Source organism: Pezoporus occidentalis, unplaced genomic scaffold, assembly GCF_034315485.1.
Source record: "Pezoporus occidentalis ecotype Australia unplaced genomic scaffold, CSIRO_AGI_Poc_V1 ctg142, whole genome shotgun sequence".
Lineage (NCBI taxonomy): Eukaryota > Metazoa > Chordata > Aves > Psittaciformes > Psittacidae > Pezoporus > Pezoporus occidentalis.
In genome coordinates, this window is record NW_026913230.1 from 423,584 (window position 1) to 442,041 (window position 18,458).

General features: G+C 57.8%; 3 protein-coding genes across 5 annotated transcripts in view; all 3 read right to left on the minus strand.

Moving 5' to 3' along the window:
• Positions 1 to 8,299, minus strand: part of CAMK2A (calcium/calmodulin dependent protein kinase II alpha) — a 28,953-nt gene extending 20,654 nt beyond the window's left edge. Inside the window, exons 1-2 of one of the 2 annotated variants that reach the window (XM_062609930.1) lie at positions 8,030 to 8,299; positions 2,722 to 2,816 (exon numbers count right to left, since the gene is read on the minus strand). In XM_062609930.1, the coding sequence (XP_062465914.1) occupies positions 2,722 to 2,816; positions 8,030 to 8,091 (157 nt within the window). In that variant the 5' untranslated portion in view covers positions 8,092 to 8,299. The remainder of the gene's footprint in view (positions 1 to 2,721; positions 2,817 to 8,029) is intronic. The other variant, XM_062609931.1, reaches the window with a different exon arrangement.
• The window catches only part of CD74 (CD74 molecule), a 74,226-nt gene that overhangs the window by 13,732 nt on the left and 42,036 nt on the right, over positions 1 to 18,458 (minus strand). The window lies entirely within an intron of this gene.
• On the minus strand, positions 12,526 to 18,179 carry ARSI (arylsulfatase family member I). 2 transcript variants are annotated; one of them, XR_009963071.1, is made up of 3 exons: positions 17,172 to 18,179; positions 14,088 to 16,214; positions 12,526 to 13,514 (listed from the first exon to the last, which is right to left on the minus strand). XR_009963071.1 is itself a non-coding variant. In XM_062609892.1 (2 exons), exons 1-2 carry the CDS (start codon positions 17,489 to 17,491, stop codon positions 14,810 to 14,812), a joined length of 1,725 nt encoding a protein of 574 aa, XP_062465876.1. In that variant the 5' UTR covers positions 17,492 to 18,179; the 3' UTR covers positions 12,526 to 14,809. The 2 variants fall into 2 exon arrangements, 1 of the variants encoding a protein (XP_062465876.1); XM_062609892.1 differs by having other exon boundaries at positions 12,526 to 16,214.

Here is an 18,458-nt window from a genome sequence, read left to right on the forward strand (position 1 = left end):
ACAGCAGAGCTCTGGGTAAAGCAAATTGAGCTGAGCCAAAAAAGCCTCCTCTCTGGGGCAGCTCAATGATTTTCAAATCAGTTTGTTTCTTTTTCCCTGTCTCTGCACTTTTCTCCCTCCTTTTACCTGCCCCAGCCACCCTGCATGGAGGTGCCTTGTCTGGAGGCACTTCACACTACAGGGAACCCAGAAGTGAGGATATAATTAGAGCGGCTTGTCTCTCAGTGCTATCACTGTTACCTTGCAGGTTCACACCCCAGAGTCTCGCTCTGCATCAAACCAAACCTCAGTGTTTCTGATGCTGAGACATCAAGGCACTGCAGCCCCTTCACTGCTGGGGCTGGAGCTTCCCCGGGGCTCACCATCACCCATGCAGCAACTGTGGGGCTCGGCACGGACGAGACATTCACCCTGGGGCTTGGGATGGATTCTGCAGCCTCTGTTGGGATCTGCAAGCCAAAGGCTGGGACAGTCTTGTTGGCCTTGTTCAGCCCCCAGCAATGCTCCCCCGATGAGGAGCAGCCTTCCCAGGGTGGGACACAGCAACAGGGACAAGGCAGGGTTTAGGCTGTTGCTGTTCACAACGAAAATCCATTGTGGGGTGTAGAGCAGGGAGAGGATGGGGGAACGGTGTGACCAGTGAGGACAAGCACTTCTCTGGGCAAAGGGGAGCTGCTTTCTGCCCCTCTTTGCTCCTGCCTGACAGTGACCGTCGGTGAATCACTGATTTTCACTTTTTGCCTCAGTTTCCCCATCTACAACCTGGAGCCAAACGGGCCAAGGGGAATCTCGTCCGCAGCAAAGCTCCTTTGCTTGCTTAGAAGAAGGCAGAGATCACAGGAAAGGGCAGGGAATGTGACCCCCATCCCTTTCCCACCACAAACCGCCCGACTCAGCTCCATCTCCCTGGCTGAGCCGCGGCACCTTCAGCACCATGCAGCCCCCCCCCCACAGGCGCTGCCCCCCTCTTTGTACCCTCGCAATCTGTCACCACCAAAACGCCTGCGAAGGCAAAGCCGGGCACAGGCGGCTTGGCGGGAGGCCGGTGTGCTTTGATAAAGTGCAGACAGCACAGGGAGGGAGTGGGAGACCAGCGAAAACCAGGCAAAGAGGAAAATGGATCAGGGAGATGAAAGGGCGGAAGAGATGGAGTGCTTCCAAAGGGGAAGGGGCAGAGCTGGGGAGCCAGGGGCACCCAGGAGGGTCTGGGAAAGGGGCTTATCCCTATGGAGTGAGGGCTGGGCACATCCCTGCGGGAGAGTGGCTCCTTGTTCGGCTTTGGGGATTCCTCGCAGCACCATTCCCTGTGTTATCGCGGCAGAACCGGGGGTTTGAAGGCCATCAGCAGAAGCAGGTGGTGATTTCAGCAGGGAAAATAACCGCGGTGAGGTCTCTCCAGGGGACAGAGGGACACGGAGCTGCGGCAGGGACAGCGCAAAGCCCGGAAGAGGATGGAGAGGGGCAAACTGGGGAAGCAGGAGAGCGGAGGCAGGAGGGAGCAGAGGGAGGGCGGCTCAGTCTGCGGCTCCAGGCGGCCCTGCAGGCCAGGAGGTGTTCGCTGCCCATCGCGCTGCTGGCCGGGGTATGGGCAGGAGCTGAGCGCCGACACCAGTGCAACCAGCGCGGACCCTGGACTGGGAGCCTTCAGCCTCAGAGGAAGGGGATGGTCCACATCCACAAAGAGGGATGCTGGGGAGAGCAGGGGGGAGCTCAGCACCAGTGCTGTGCCTCTTCGGCAGCACTGCAGGAGGGAGATTGCAAAGCACTCGTTTAATTTGGGGTCAGAAAGGAGTTTGTCACCGCTTTCTGCATCTCGGGTTTGCCATTGGAGGTGAGCAGCGGCATTAGGGAAGGAAACCAAAGAGGGAGTTAATTAAACCCTCGCTCGCTGCCGGCACCCATCCTGCACTCCCTGATGGACCCGGACAGGAGGAGCCAGAGCCAGGGGCACGGCAGCTGCTGTCCCATCCTCTCCATCCTCTTCATTGCAGCTCTTGCTGTCAGATGCTCTGGGGCAGAGCGGTCCCTGCCTCGGGGCAAGGGCTCGCTGAAGGTTTTCTGTGCTGGTTCAGCTCAGCCTTGCCCCGAGGAGCAGCCAGAACAGATCCACCAGTGCCTCTTCCAGCAGCAACATGCTTCACCAGAGCGATTAATGAGAGAGCAGCAAGGGGTGGGGGACCATCCCCGGGCAGAAATGAAACCAAACCCCCACTTGAAGGATCTTCCTATCTCATTGATGCAGGTACGTGAATAAGGGAACCTGCAGCCCCTGAGAGCAGGGACAGAGGTCACCTCTGAGGGGTGATGCTCCCAAAATGACTGTGCTACCCAGCACCCAAGGCTGGCAGCAGTTTGACCTGCTGCAGGGCTGTATCCATCACTTTGCTGCAACATGGGGGGGAGGGGGTGTCTCAGTGAGAAGTGGGGTCCTGCAGCTCCACAGGCAGGTTGGGGTCTGGGACACCCCCAGAGCACTGGTATATCCATATGATTGGATGGGATGCAGTGAGCAGCCATGAAGACATCTCCTTGGGATGTTCACAGCTCAGTGTGTACCACACAGAGATAGGGTGGGATAAGGGGTTCCTCCACAGCACATTAAACACCCCCTGCCTTGCTGCACATCAAAGGCATCATCCCAAAACCATCCAATGGGGATAAATTCCTGGTCCAGAAACCCTTCTTGCCTCTCACCTCCCCAAAACCACCGTCAACACCTACCTCGAGCAGACAGCTTCTTGGTGTTGATGATCTTGGCTGCATACTCTTGTCCTGCCAGCACTTTCACACATCTCCGGACAATGGAGAAAGCACCCCTGGAAAGACAAGAAGCCAGAGGGAGAAGTGAAGGGCTCAGCCCTGAACGTTCCTGTGGGGTGAAGGACAGGGATGGGGCTGAGTGCTGGGCAGGGAAGGGGCTAAATTGGCTTCCTTGCACCACTGTCCTTGGGGAATGAAAGGGACAGGCACATGGATGAACACAGGATTTGCCTTTGGGACACCCCAGGCATCATGCACCTTTCCTCCTCCTCTCCTTCCCAGGCTCTGCTCTACCTATTCCCTCGGATGGAAGGGGCAGTGATTTACCAGGGATATTGGCTCCGAGGGACACCAGGATGGCTGCAGCCACCATGCAGCATTCTGCCCCTTCACTTCAGTCTACGTGCATGGCTTTGCATGCTCTAGACCATGCGATCACAGCAGCACTTTGCAGAAGGGTGTGAGCACCAGCCGTGGGTGCAGGCCAGAGGTGCAAGGTCCCCCCATATGCAGAACTGGACAGGATCAGCACAGGGGACCTTGCAAGCCAGGACCATCGCAGCAGAGCAGGATGGGTACTGCTGCTGCTGCTGCTTGCACACACATGAGCCAATGTGCAAGGGTCTCCTGGCAGGAAAATGAGTGTTTGGGATGCTCCAAAGAACCCTCTCTGCCCCCATACCCCACACCGCAAGCCCTGCCAGCTCATAGCACTGAGAGCACACCAGTGCGATGCTGAGAGCTGCGGCACTGCACACACACACACACACACGCATGCTCCAGCCCTGCTGAGCACAACCTTTGTACCAGGTTCCTTCCCTGCCAAACCTTTCCAATCGCTAAAATAACAACTATCAAAAGCACTCCCACCTCCAGCCCCACCTTCTCCCCCCCCCAGCTCCCGCTCCCTGCTGAGGAATAAAAGGCCGCAGGCTGGCGAGCAGCAGCGGATAATTGATTTTAGTGGTGGGGGCGGGTGGAGATGGGCAATTTGGGGTTGAATGGGATCTTTAGGAGAACAGGGGAGCGGCGGGATGCGGAGGGATGGAGCTGGAGCCCCAGCGGAGCCGGCAGCCCACGCACCCAGCGCCGCCACGCAGAGCATCGCTCACGGCACGTGCCAGGGGAACAGCATCCCGGTGCTTCCCGGCCTCCCCATCCTGCTGTCTGATCCCGGCTGCTGGAACAGCTGAGCTGAGAATATCCCTGTAGTGTGGGGGGGGGGGTAATTGGAGAGGGGGAGCAAAATGCTTTGTATCCAGCTTGCCATGGGTGCGGGAGATGGGAGCCCCCACCAGCCCTGCAGTGCCGCTCTCCCCATCCCGCTGGGAACCCCGCACAGCCCAGGACTGGGGGACTCCTGTGTATCCCTGTGACCCATCTTTCCTATTTTTTTCTCCTAAAGACATATGTGCTGCTCTTGCAGTGCCAGAAACGTCTGCAGCAGAGAGTGCAGGAAGCAGGGAAGCCCTCACCCACCCGCCCCAGCTCGGGGTCTCTGTTCCAGCCACAGGGTTTTGCTGCAGGACGTAACATGGGGTTAGAGGGATGTAGATGTCCCGGATGCCCTGGAGGCTGTGGGACCCATGGCCACTCCTGGTCCCAATGCCCACAGCCACTCACTCATCCATTTATTCAAACTAAACCGAATGGCAAAGAGGGAGCCGTGGGATGTGGGATGCAGCATCCAGGGATGGGATGAACTGAACTGGCACAGAAGAAGGTCTCGCACCCCTGCCTGCATTCATGGCTTTTGGCTTCACTGGGCCTTTTTAACAGAAACCAAATGTCTTTTTGGGCTCCATGAAGCACCGGCAAGACCCTGTGAGCCCGGAGGGCAGAGGGGACACAATGCACTGGGTGCTGGACACCCTGGGTACTGCACACTTGCCATAGCCTCATCCCAGTCCTAGTCAGGTCCTTCAGGGAGTCCCTCCTTCACCAGGGGCTGCCTGCGGGCACTGCAGGGGATACCAGGCAGGGAGCTCAGCCCCATCTGGGTGCAAGAAACCCCTTTGGAAGGAGACGTGTCCTGCTCCCTGGCCATAGGCAGTGGTGTGGGTCAGTTCCCTCCTGGGGTGCTGGCTCTTTGGATGGACCCCAAACCTGTTGGCAGCTGGGGGTCCCCATCTCTACCTAGCTCCGAGATGGGGGATCCATCCCAGACGTGACAGCATGTCCCAGTTTTAGCACTGGACCACGAGTAGTGACCATGTCCACATCCCCCCCATCGGCTGCCATTGCAGGGTGCCCCTGGACCCGCAGCCCAGCATCCAACCCTGTCCCTCCAACCCCGAGCTCCAGCACCGCTGCATCCCAGACCCGCAGCCCTTGGCCCTTGGGCCAGGTGCGACCCATCCATGCCTCGGCCCCACGGCCTTCCCCAGAGCAGCAGCTCTGCCACGGGGCTGCTCCGCTTCTCCCTTTTTCACACCTTCCCTGCCAGCGCTGGGCTGCGCTGCTGCCGCCCTCCCTCTCTTCAACACCTCCTCCTCCTCCGAGGCATTTTATCTCCTCTCTCGAGAGCGCAGTGTGGGCTGGGGATTTTTTGTTCCTCCATGTTTGCTTTTTTCCCTTGGTCTCTTTAATAACCCCCATCTCCCGCAGCTCAGCTCAAACTGCTCAGTGCCGTGCTTGTCCCCAGCCTCACCCCCAACCTGCCATGGAGGCGGATTTGGAGGTGCTGATGGAGCTGCACCTCATGTTTGTCCTACTCCACAGGGGCCGTGGGCTTGATCCTTCCCCACTTGCTGCTTCCCACCTTCACCTGGTCCCCTCCTGCAAGCACGGAGCAATGGGGGGGATTGGAGTGGCCCATTGCTTGCTGGGCTTTGGCAGGGATGAAGGAGTGGGTTTTCCACAGGTCCATGTCCCCTGCTCAGTACAGATGCCTTCCCCATGCCTGGGAGGTGCAGAGGATCATGCCCCATGGGGCAGGCCCTGCAGACCCCTATCCACAAAGCCCCTTTGCGGTGCTATCATTTCATGTGTGGGACCTTAACCCCCTAACCCACCTGGGTGTCAGGATGGGTGACAGAGGAGGAGGTGCCAAAGGAGCATGGTGGGTGCAGCAGCCTGGCACCCAACACCTCTCCTCCTGCCAGCCAGGCTTGGGGACACTCCATATGCCCCACAGGGGACTGTCCCAGTCCCTTGGGGCAGCAAATTCAAGATGGACCCTTTCTGCTCTGAGCTCCTGTGGGATGCTGCTTCCCTTTGGGGTCTGGATGTAGGAGAGTTGTGCTGTCGCCCTGCTTCACCCCCGCATCCCGACCGGCACCGGGAGCGTCTCGCTGCAGGAGGAATGCCGTTTCCCACCGTGAGCGCTGCTGCAGCAGAGCAGAGGTGCAGCTTTGTCCTCATTTCCTTCTCTAAGCCCAGAAAGTGGAAATTTCCCCATGGGAAACTGCTGATTTTTGAATGTGCCAGGATGCGCTGGAACCCATCCCAGTGGAAAATCCCCAACCAGCTCCACAGTGCCTTGACCAGCCTGGAGAAACCCAGAAGCCCCTAAGCTGGGAACACACCTCGGTGCTGCGGTGGTACCTGTCCGCCGGAGTGGAGGGAAAAGCTGAGGGATGCTCCAAGCTGGGAATGCTGCCTGGAGCTCAGTCCCTGCATCACCCTAGGGGTCGGGTGGGCTGGGGTATGATGCTCACAGGGAGCTGGCACATGTTCCTTTATTCAGGATCATATCAAAACACATCTGTCAACGAGGCTTTACACCGTGGTGCTGAGCAGTGTGGGCAGCCCCCGAGTCTGGGTGCTCAGCCCCCAGCATCAGCACCCTCCTAGCTAAGTGCTGCATCCCAAACACATCCCGGTGCTCCCCATCGCTCCCGGCCTTCACGCTCCCCTGCACATCCCCGCAGCCACATCTGCCCAGGCAGGACACAGCAGCCTCCCCGCAGGCTCCCTGCAGCCGCTGCCTCTCCTGCCCACCCCCTGCCACCACCTCAGAGCCTCAGAGCACGGAAAAGCCGAGAACCCTCTGGAAAAGCAGGTCCCAAATCTCACCTTGCCACCAACTCCCTATTCCCATGCCCGCAGTGCCAGTGGGGACCGTCCCCCCTGCAGGGACCTGCTCCCTGACCCACTGCTCCCTGCCAGAACCGCAGTGCCAAGGGGATGGATGTGCACATCCTGGGACCATGCGTTCTGCTTGCATCCAGGGAGCTGCACTTTGTGCCACTGTTTGGCTGGGGTATATTGACAATGCTCAGACTGGCCCAAAGTCCTCCCCTGTTTCAACCTTCGATTTCTCCATCCTCATCCTCTCCTCACCCCTGTTTCACACTCCCACATGTGTGTGGGCACAGGTTTAGGCACAGGAGATGCAGGAATGCAAGGCTGGAGCCTATGGATGGACACCACTGCACATCCAAAGCCCAGGCACCAACCACCCAGCACAGGCACCACATTGCCGAGCTGCTCCGATGGGGACGTGGCCACATGCCCCAGATTCACAAACCAGCTCCAAGAAAAGGCACAGAAACCAAAACACAGACACACGCCTGCTCACTCCTGCACCCGCTTCACAGCCACACGCTCGGAGAGACACGGAGCATCCCTCCCTCAGCCCCGCATGGAGGACCTGGAATCTCCTGGAATCCACCCTGGGATGCTCGGTGTCCCCCAGGATGCTGTGCACAGGCATTTCTGCTTGCACACACATCACACCCTGATCCAGGCACACACGATGACACCCGGAGCTGCCCAGCTGAGCCCTCCGAGAAGGGTCAAGCTGTGGCTCACCCAGAGGGATGCTCACAGGGGGATAGGGGTGGGAGATGCCCTGACACTGTCCAAGCACCACCAGGGGCTGCCGGGCAGGCTGGGTCTCCTGCAGAACCCTCCAGACCCCAGTGAATCCACAGGGAGAAATCCCCTAAGGAAATGCAAGGGGCACCCGCGGTTTGGCTTTCCTCCTCCGCGGTCCTGTCCCTCCTCCCAGCTGGAGAAGTTCCCAGGGGAGCCGGCAGCATCCTCATTCGGGAGCGGCTTTTCCCTCGGAGTGGCAGCCGCCCCCTTCCCTGGGCAGCTCCAGCCCCCTGGGGTTGACCCCCGCTCCCAAACGAGCACCCGAACTCGGGAAGGGATGGAGTAGGCAGCCCCCGTCCTAACCCAAATCCCCCCCATCCTAACTCAAATCTCCCCTCACTGCTCCCTAGTGCGTTTACTCCATGCCTGTCTCCTTTCCCCCATCACTGGCAGCTCCCAGCTGGAGCACAGCCCCACTCCGAGCATCCCATCCCCATCTCCAACTTACTTGCCCAGTTCCTCAAAGAGCTGGTACTCCTCGGTGAAACGATTGCAGGTGATGGTGGCCATTCCGAGGGGCTGGAAATGCTCCCTCCCCAGTGCCGAGTATGGGACAAGCAGCTCTCCTCTCGCTCCCTCCCTCTCCGTGTGCTCCCGGGGCTCTCTCCTCGCCGAGGTAAATAAGGGAATATGTTTGATTGACAAGCCCGGAGATAATGATGAGGGCAATTTGTCTTCTCAGCTTCACAAGCCTTCGTCAGCATCCCCGTCCCCATGGCGACCACCGCTGCCAGAAACGCCCTGTTTCTGTTGCCCGGGCAACTGCAACCCAAACCCGCCAGGCGCCCGTGGGGACCAGGGCCCTGATGGGGACCCGGCCCTGGGGGCTGCCCGGGGGTCACTCTGCTGCTGAGGAGAGGGGGGGGAAAGCCTAAAATGCAAATATTAAAGGCAAATTAAAGGACATGGCAGTGGAAGGATAATTGGGGCAAAAAGGGTTTCCATGGAAACCCTGGTTTTCATATTGCAGGAGAATGCTGTCACCTCGGCAACTGATTTTACCCCCCAAAATATAGGCCCTGCAGTAGCATCCCTCCAGGACTGGGGGGCTCTGGGATGGGGGACACTGGGGTGGGTGGGAGCCAATGGAGCAGAAGTATGTCAGGAGAAGCTGGAGCAACCATGGCAGGTCCCCAGGTCCCTAGGCTGGCCTTTCATCAGCCAGGGTCCCCTGAGGGGGTGGCCCCGATTGCGCTGCAGGGGAGGGCTGGCAGTGCTGGGGGATGCTGGGGGTCTCAGGATGGGATAGGAGCAAAGTCTGCCCCCTCCTCATCAGGCTTTTTGCTGCTACTTTTAACTTCAGAAGACACAGAAAGGGAAATGAAAGTGGAGTGATGAGGGCCAAGACCTTGCTGCCTGCACCCACAGGGGATCCAGCACCTTCTCCTCCATCTACACACCCCCCCCCCATGCACCTTCCCACCTCTGAGCCCCCCAGAAGAGATTTCTTCTAAGCTATTGCCCTGTTTCTGGATGATTTTGCAGCAGGAGGAGCTACCACAACCCCAAAAGATGGGGCTCCCATCACTGGCTGGGAGGGTATTGCCTTTGGCAGCTGAGATGGATTGAGTTCCCTTTCAGGCTGCCACGGAAGGGTTAAAAGGAAAAGAAAAGGCTCCAACCAGACAAAAATAGGGAGAAATCTTTGAGAGGAGATAGAGAAGGAGGAGCAGAGAGAGGGAGAGAAGAAAGGAGGTGGAAGTGGAGGAGGACAGCAAGTGGCGGAGTGAGGAAGAAGAGGGGGAGGAGGAGAAAGGTCTAATGGCTTTTCCATTAATTGCACCATTACCCACCTTCATCCGCACCTTGCATCCCCGCATCCAGCCTCCCGCTCCTGCATGGCCCAGCCAGAGGGGGACCCTGGTGCCAAGGACACAATTCCCACTGCATGGACATGGCATGCAGCCGTGCGCCCTAAGGGCCGATGGACTCCAGACCCATAAGGCCTTGCCATCACATGGGCAGAGCACACCGTCCACCACGGATGACATACGTGTTCAATCTGTGCCCTGGGATGTGGTGGTACCCAAAACACCACCCTGCCCATGCCCGTCTCCTCCCCATCCTGCTCCCACATGACAGGGGATTCATTCATCCCACCCAGAGCTGTGCCTGGAGGCAGGGGGCTGCCGTGGGAGCTGCTGCAGCCATATGGATGCTCATGGAATGTTCTCCTCCTCCAGCTTTATGCTGCCAACCCCTATCAACCCCTTGGAGCCAAAGGATAAGAGGAAGAACCCCCACACCAGACCCACAGATGCCCGGGGGCAGCTCACCCCGCCTCGCTCCTGCCTCTGCTGTCATACGTGTGCCCATGGGCGCTGCAATGTGACCTGCCCCCTCTTCCCGTGCCACCCTGGGGCTGGCACATGTGTTCAGCCCCACACACATGATCCCGCAGTCAGGAGGAGGGACCTGGCCCTTCCTTCCCTCCAGAGCTCCTTCTGCACTCCAACACCCTCAACAGGGGGCAGGGGGGATGCCAAAGCTCTCCATGGGGACCCTGCCTCCCTCCCCAGGCTTCTCCTGCCTGGCACAGATGTGGCTTTCTAGGAAAGGTTTCCCCCTTCCCGCACTCTGTTCATTTTCCCCCTTTTTCCTCTGCTTTTTCTCCCTCCTGGGGGTGAGGGGGTGTCAGGCTCCTGGGTGCTCAACATGCTCTGCTCTGCCGGTGATGCACTTCCCAAGCGGGAACCGCTGTGTGGCTCCGCTCCCGGGTGCCTGGAGAGCACCCAAGGGGAGCAGAGCTCCGGACGGGATTGTCCCGCTCTGGCTGGGGGCTCTCCCGCCAGCTCCCAGCGGAGGGCAGCAGCTCCAGCCGCTTCCCAGAAGCCCTAGGATTTGTTTTGGATGTCTCCCTTTGGCCGATGCCTCTGTTCCCGGCCAGCCCAAGATGTGCTCCTGCAGGGCCCTGGAGAGCCAAGCCGCCGTGCTCGGGTCTGACCGCCTGATGGAGACCTTCATCCCCAGCAGCTCCTCTCCATCACTGGGCTGCCTCTCCAGGGATGCTGCCTGCTCTCCCAAATATCCACACACACAGCGAGTTTCTGCATCCCAGGATGGGCACCTGAGGTCTGGTGCTAAACCCCAAATGCACTGGATGGGCTCAGGGAGGACCAGTGTGTCCCGGGGGGGGCTGCAGCAGGTTCCCCCCTCCTCCCAGGACATTTCATGGGCCTCCGGGAGCTTGCAGCAGTTCCTCACATGCAAAACCAGTGAAGCTGCCAATTACATATTGCAGACATCCCAGAATTACTGGGACAGTTTCACACACAAGCTGGGGTCTGGGGGATGTTCAGTTGCTGTCCTATGGGAAGCTGAATTTGGGGTTATTTTTAGATAAAGATTATAAATACCATGGTAAGAAGAGTTGATTTACATTGAGGGTTGTGTCTGCAGACGTGCCCTGTCCCTGCAGGTCCCAGTGCTCACTCCTGCAGCCACAGGAACCTGCTTTGAGCTGGGACACGGTGTCCCCAAGGCCACCTTCTCCCAAACACCAGGATCCATGGGCAGGGATTCTCCTGCGGACATGGCCATGAATATTTGGGGACCCCCAGCAGGAGCCACATGGCTCCCTGGAGCTGGCTTTGGGTGGGGAGAAACCTCAGCAAAGCCTCTCGTCCTCACACCCCTGGAAGGAGAAAGGATGCGACTGCCTGGTATGAGATACAGCCCCTGGTCCAGAGCAGCCTCTCCCCAGCACGAGGTGCCCAGGGTGGACACCCTCCCACCATGGCATTTCGGTAAGATGCCCATCCTCTTTCCACCTACTTCCCAAGTGGAAGATGCCTGTGGGGCTGGAAAGGAACCTCCAATCCTGCCTGCTCCATCCTACCCCCATCCTCATCCTTACACTGTCCCCATCTCCATCCCATCCCAACTCCATCCCACCTCCATCCCCATCCCATCCCAACTCTATCCCACCTGCATCCCTATCCCATCCCAACTCCATCCCATCTCCATCCCCATCCCATCCCAACTCTATCCCACCTGCATCGCTCTCCCATCCGAACTCCATCCCACCTGCATCCCCATCCCATCCCAACTCTATCCCACCTGCATCGCTATCCGATCCCAACTCCATCCCACCTGCATCCCCATCCCATCCCAACTCTATCCCACCTTCATCGCTATCCGATCCCAACTCCATCCCACCTTCATCCCCATTCCATCCCATCCTATCCCCACCCTCATCCTCATCTCTGTCATCATCTTATGCCCTTCCATCCCACCCCACTCTCACCTCCTCCCAGCCCACTGGCCCTAGATGCATCCCCCTGCCCCATCCTCTCCGCAGGGCCTCATCCTGCACCCAGCTCCTGCTGGAGTTTGGGACAGCCTTGGGTTTGCACTGCTCTTTGGAAGGTGGTTGGGAAGGAGGGGTGTGCTCAGCCTACATCTCCACCACCCGAGCACCTCCCCAGCTGCATTAACCCCTTGGTACCCAGAGTGCACAGGCACTGCCGAGGTGCTTGAACTGTGCAAAAACACAGGATTTGGGCACAATCTTCATTCTTTCCTGCAGAGACCATTAATGAGCAGTGGTGGGATGGGGAACCCAAGCAACAGCCAATGTTCAAATACGGGACTGGAAACAGGTGAAGGACAACTGCTGTCCTCGGGCTTGAGGCTCTGCACTGAGCACCCAGAGATGCTCCTGCTGACTTTTCCTCGTTGTTTGCAGGGACTGAAACTTTTCTTCAACTGTTTTTCTTTTTGTAAAAACTCATAATGCAACTTTTTTTTAATTAAAACAAAAGAAGAACGCAGACCCAACGCTATGGCCAGGCTGTGAGCCTGGCACCACCCCAGCGACTGGAAATGAAGCAGCACCAGGCCAACCTTGTCATGGGGATATTAGTAAAAGTGAAGGGAGAAAAATCAAATGTGTTTTCATGGAAATTTCCATTTTTGAAGAAAAAAAAAAAATAAAAGAAGGACTAAACTTGGATGCATTTATATAAATATGGAAATGAAAGCTGTTTCCCAAGCCTTGTCGCCGCCCCATGGCCAGCCCCGCTCTCCCGCTCCCTTTGGCATCAGTTCTCCCTTTGCAGTGCCTTGTTCCAGAGCCCCCAGCAGCCATCACCCCTTGCCCAGCTCCAGCTCAGCCTGCAGCAGTCTCCTGTTCTTCAGCAAAGCATTGCTTTATATTCAGCAACTGGTTGGCTTTGCCAGTGGGCACACCGATGGAGTGAATCCCATGGGACCGGGCTGGACGGTTGAGGTAGTTTGGGGATGTGCAGCATCCTCCTGGGGCTCACCTCCAATGGGGTGATGCTGCAGGGACTGGTCTCCATGGAGCAATGTGCTAAGGGAGCCAGGGATGGAGAAGGGGCTGATGAAGGAGCTGAGTTCCCCTCTGAAACCTCTCCTTAGGGATGCAGGGGGCCGACGGGATGGCATGGTGATGGGCGTGCATGGAGCACCTGGGACCGATGCACACACTGCCACGCTCCAGCTTCGCAAACTCCTTCTCATCTCTACAACAAGAGGTCTCCTCTATTCTGCCTCGCTGTCAGCTTTCTCTTTTTTTTTTTCTCTTTGTTTCTATAGAAAATCCCAATTCCCCCAAATAATCCAAGCTAAGAGTAAGAAGGGGGGGAAAAATACAAATGTGTCATTGCATTCTCTTCCCATCCCCGTCCCTCTCTCTCACACACAGGGCTTGAAAGCACACTGAAAGGTATTCAGCGTGCACGCTGCCAATTGTCACATCTTTCAATGACAGATTTTAAATGAATGTTATTTTGCAAGGGAGAGAGAAGGGGGGGGGGGTAAAAAAGAGGGGAAAAAAATAAAAAAGAAAGCCCACACTGCTCATCCAAGAGCTGACAAGTCCTAACGGGCCTCATTTTCCAGAGACAAAAATAACTATTTTCAAAATTCACAGCAGGGCCTTCGCCTACACACGCTGCACCAAGAGAAACCTGTGGGGAGAAATGTAAAACACATTGTGTAAATGGAAATGCACCATGCATCCCAAGTGCTTTTCGAGCTATTTACCCTCTTTCATCCTCGCCAGCTTCTCCTCCGAGCACACGTACGCATGCGCGGGGGGGCTCGGCACTGGTCCCGAGCTGCCGCAGGGGCTGGCTCCCCATGGCAGGGGGGTGATGATGGGGAGGTGTTTCCCAGTTCAGTGCTGGTGCTGATGGGAGAGTGGTGCCCATCTGCAGGCAGGGGGTGTGGTGTGGTGCTGGTAGGCAAGAGCTGTCCCTGTCCCCCTCCATGGCTTTGGGGTCCTGCAGCTAAAGAGCAGCACATCAGCCTCTGCAGAGACCTTCTGGAGATGTTCCCTCTGCCCCAAGTTCAGCAGTGGGGATGTGGGGATGGGGCTAACCCCAGCACAGGGAAGGGGTAGTTGGGTGGATGGATGTGTGGGATGGATGGGGAGGAGCATGGGTGCATACAGCCATGCACATGGTGATGGTAGAACCTGTGGATGGAAGGGTCTGCTGGGTGGCTGATCCATGGGAAATCCACCAGAACCTGGGACAAACCTGCCTCCCAAATGTGGGGTCATAGGGAACCATGTGGCCTCTAAGAACATCCAACCACATCTGCATGGGCCATAGTTCCTCACTGGGGCTGCTCCTGGTCCCCCAAGCCAGTGGAGGGGAGAAGGCATGGTTCCTCTAGCAGCAAGGCTGAGTCCAGCCATTGCAATCTCAGATCTGATGTCCATGGTCAGGAATCCATCCTTCCACAAAGAAGTACAACAGGGAAACACCATGGTCTCAGGTTTGGGGGAGCAAGAGCAAATGTAGCAGCTGCCTGGAAGCAGGCAGAGTCAGGAGCATGGATATACAAGGACAAGACGAGGGACGACCTGCAGGCAGAGCCACCCCAGGGTCTCATGCTTCCTCCTGCCACTGCAATGGTCAACTTCAAAGCTTGGGATTGCCTGCAGAGTCCTTGGCAAAAGGGTCTCTCTCTTCGGAAGGGGCTCTGCATGGGCCAGCTCAGCTCAGCAGACTTGCACTACATCACCAAGGACCATGACTGAGCCCACATCACCCTTCCTTGCCCACCAGGACCACCTCCCTGCTGCCACTGGTCCCGCCAGAGAGGAGAAGTGTTTTGAGGTGAACCCTGGATTAAGGAAGAGTAAGAGACTGTTGTCCATCTTCATATCTGTCCCTCTCCCTCGCTCCCACCCCATGGCACTGCCTTCCAGAGCTCCAGCCTGGCCAGGCTGGGTCAATGCTGGGGGAGTCTCCCATCAGATGCGGTTGGACATGAGCCTGGTGTTCAGCTTGCGGAAGAAAGAGCGCAGCTTGCAGATCTTGCACTTCTTCTTCTTCTTGTTCCTGCTTTTCAGGGGCTCCCCACCGCCTTCCCACTCCTCCCCATCATCCTCACTGGCCCAAGGTCCCCAGGCACCGCCATTGAAGTCCGGGTGTGCTCGGGGGTTCTCCGCAGGGTACCGCACTGGGATGGCCGTCCGGTTGTAGTGCACCAGCCTCATCAGGAGGGTCCTCACCACGTCTGGGCGCTGGTCCGAGAGGTCGTAGCGCTCATAGGGGTCAGCGGTGATATTGAAGAGCCACACGGACTTCCTCAGGCCATTGGTGAGACGCTCCAGGTTCCACCAGCTCCCTGGGAAGTTGGTCAGGGTCTGTGGGGGGATCCAGTCGCTGTATCCCGGGTCACCAGTGAGAAGCTTCCACTCCCCGACGCGGATGGAGGCCTGCACGGCCGTGTTCCAGATACCAAAGCCATCCTCCAAGGAGCCATACTTGGCGTGGTTGTACAGGGGGTCAATGTTGTGCAGGATTTCAGTTCGTGGCGACTCCTTGCCCTCACTGATGGCAGGCCACACGTTGTATCCATCCAAGCCTGGCACGTTGCTCAGGTTGCCCCTGGCCAGGCTGACCAGAGTCGGGTACCAGTCTGTGATGTGAACCAGTGCCCAGCTGGTCCGGCGTTTGCGCTTGATGAGGGGACTATGGACAAAACCGATGCCACGAACTCCTCCTTCCCAGTACGTCCCTTTGCGGCCCCGTAGCGGCCAGTTGCTTCCCCCAGAGAAGGTCTGCCCACCGTTGTCAGTGGAGAACACAATCACACTATTGTCATAATAACCATACTTCTTGAGGGCCCAAGTGATGTTCTTCACCGCCTCATCCATGCACGTCACCATGGCAGCGTACTTGCGGCGGGCAACATTGCCCATGGAGCGGTAGCGGTAGATGTACTCCTTGGGGGACTGCAGAGGCGTGTGGACCGCTTGGAAGGCCACATAGATAAAGATGGGCTCCTTGGGGCTGTGGGATGCCAGGATCTTGCTGACGCGCTGGGCATAGAGGAAGGTGGAGTATTTCCCACTCTGGTCCCAAGCCACGTCCTCCCCTTCGTGCAGGTCGTAGCCACAGACACCCGGTCCATCACAGTTGTCATAGGTGTAATAGTCCACATTGCCCGTCAGGGAGCCCAGGAAGGTGTCGAAGCCCCGGCGGGTGGGCAGGCATTCCTTCTTGTAGAAGCCAAGGTGCCACTTGCCCACCATATGTGTGGAGTAGCCGGCTTCCTGCAGCTTCTGTGGCAGGGTGACCTGGTCGAGGGGCAGGCAGTTGGGCTGCCGAGGGCGGATGATGGAGTGCTGCAGCCCTGTGTGGATCTGGTACCTGCCAGGGAAGAGCCAGGAGGAACCGATGGTGACAGGGAGCAGCTCTGAGTGGGAATGAGATGGCATTTTATGTGCTGGAGACCCCAAATGTATACAGATCTCCATGTCACCCAAGGCAGCCCTGTAGAGCAAGCTCCACACCAGAGACCTGGAGGTCCTGATCTATTCAATGATACTAAAAGCAGATGCAAAAACAAGAGGGGGGCTGAGCAGACATCTCAAAATCACACTGGGCTGCCCCACCAGGATGCCACCAGCAGTTATCCCTGCTGCTGCCTGCCCATGGAGGGTGGCTGGGCTCTGTCAGGGCTGGGCAGCACAAGCAAGAGTTGTGCAGCAATTCCTGTGGGTTTGCAGTGCCATATCCATAGGCACCTCCTACGGTGAGTGTTGACTTCCCAGGGCTGCTCCAGGGTAAGCCCCTTCTGTCCTAGGAGGCAGAACGTCCCAGGGTAAGGGGAGATTTGAGTGTGTGCTATGGGAGAGGGCAATGGACCAGCAACCAGCAGGCCCTCGATAATGCAGCACTGAACACACAAGTGGGAAATACACAGTCCAAGGGACTCACAGATGCAGGGGAGAATGATCCTTCAACCCCATAGCCCAGCAGCAAATCCCCAAGGACCAGTGTGACAGCAGCATGGGACAGCCTGGGGATGCAGCTCCTTGCCTGGCACTGCAGGACCTCATGGCCAGAGACCACCTTTACCCAAAGTGACACCCTCTACCCAATAGCATCTGCATTTTTGGCCTTGCCATGTGCTACTATCTCCCACGAGAAAATCAACTGTTTACTCATGAAGCCTTCTAAGGAAAGCCAGCAAGATGCCTTCTCTGGAGGTTCTCCATCATCTGCCAATACATGGGGCCATCTGCCTAGCAGTGAGCTGGGGTTAAGCTCCTCAGAGCTAAGGAAGGGACAGGAGGAGGGACACAAGTGGGATGTGAGCCTTACCTGCCAGTTATGAGCTGGCTCCGGGACGGGGTGCAGATGGGCTGGATGTAGTAGTTCTCCAGCTTAACCCCCTCGGCCGCCAGCCTGTCCAGCGTCGGTGTCTGGATATCAGAGCCGTGGTACCCAACATCGTGATAGCCCTGGTCATCAGTCAGAATAAAGATGATGTGGGGTGGCCTGGAAAAGGTGGGGGGCAGCACTTTCTCCATGGGGTCCATGGCCACGTCGGCCACCAAACTGGGCTTCATCCAGTCCCAGGATAAATAGCCAAAGCTGAGCAGGCTGACGAGCGAGAAGCCCGTGAGGGCATAGACGGCCATCCCGGAGCACGCCTGCGAAGGGAGCTACTGTCCCAGCATCGTCTGGGAGCCACAGAAACAGGAGTTATCCCGGTCCTGCAGGGGAGCCCCCCAGGTTATGGGATGATCCCCGCACCCCCTGCAGCTGGTTTAGCAGGAGCAGCTCCCAGGAAGGCACACTCTGGAGCACACAAAGAGCTTTAATCCGCCGGGGCTGGGTTGCCTTCAGTCAAAAGAAAATAACCCTCGCGCCGCTCCAATCAAACCCATCTGCGCGGCAGGACGGGCTCCTCGCCGTGATCCCCAAGCATCCCGAGCGCTGCAAACACTTCCTGCCCGCCTGGCGTTCTCTCGCTGCTGTTACTGCTTTATGAAGGACCCCATTAAAACCTCGCTGGAGGAAGTAGCTGGCGTCTCCTCTGCTATCCCGACACGATGTGATGATCCTTTCCTTTCAACTCCTGCGGAAGAGGGTGCTAAAGTTCAAGCCCAGGGGTGCCGAGCGCTCCTCCGAGCTCTCCCAGGGAAGGAAAGCCGTCCCACTCCTTTACCCAACCTCCGCTGCAAAACACTGAGTCCCAACATCTGTCTGGGACGTGGGCTAAGCCGCCAGGTTTATGGGGAGCCGCAGGCTCGGCCCCTCCCAGCTCAGCAGCTCCAGGAAAAAGCTGGGAAGCTCCAGAGAGTGCAGGGTCCTAAGCGTGGTGTTCCCTGAGCCACCAACCCTGCCCTCCCTGCTTGCCCTGAGATGTGTGACCATGGCACGGGTGGGATGCTCAGCCCAAGCCCTGCAGCATCCAGACAGGAGTGGGAAGGGCTGTGTCCCTGGGGCGGATTGCAGGGGCCAGAATCACCAAACAAATAAATCCAATCCCCATCCAAATAAATCCTGGGCAAGGGGAAGCTGCTAAAACTTGTTGGGACACCCCCAGTGTTGAATCAAAGCACCCAGGGGCATGCAGAGCGCTACAGAGTGGGCTGGGTGCTG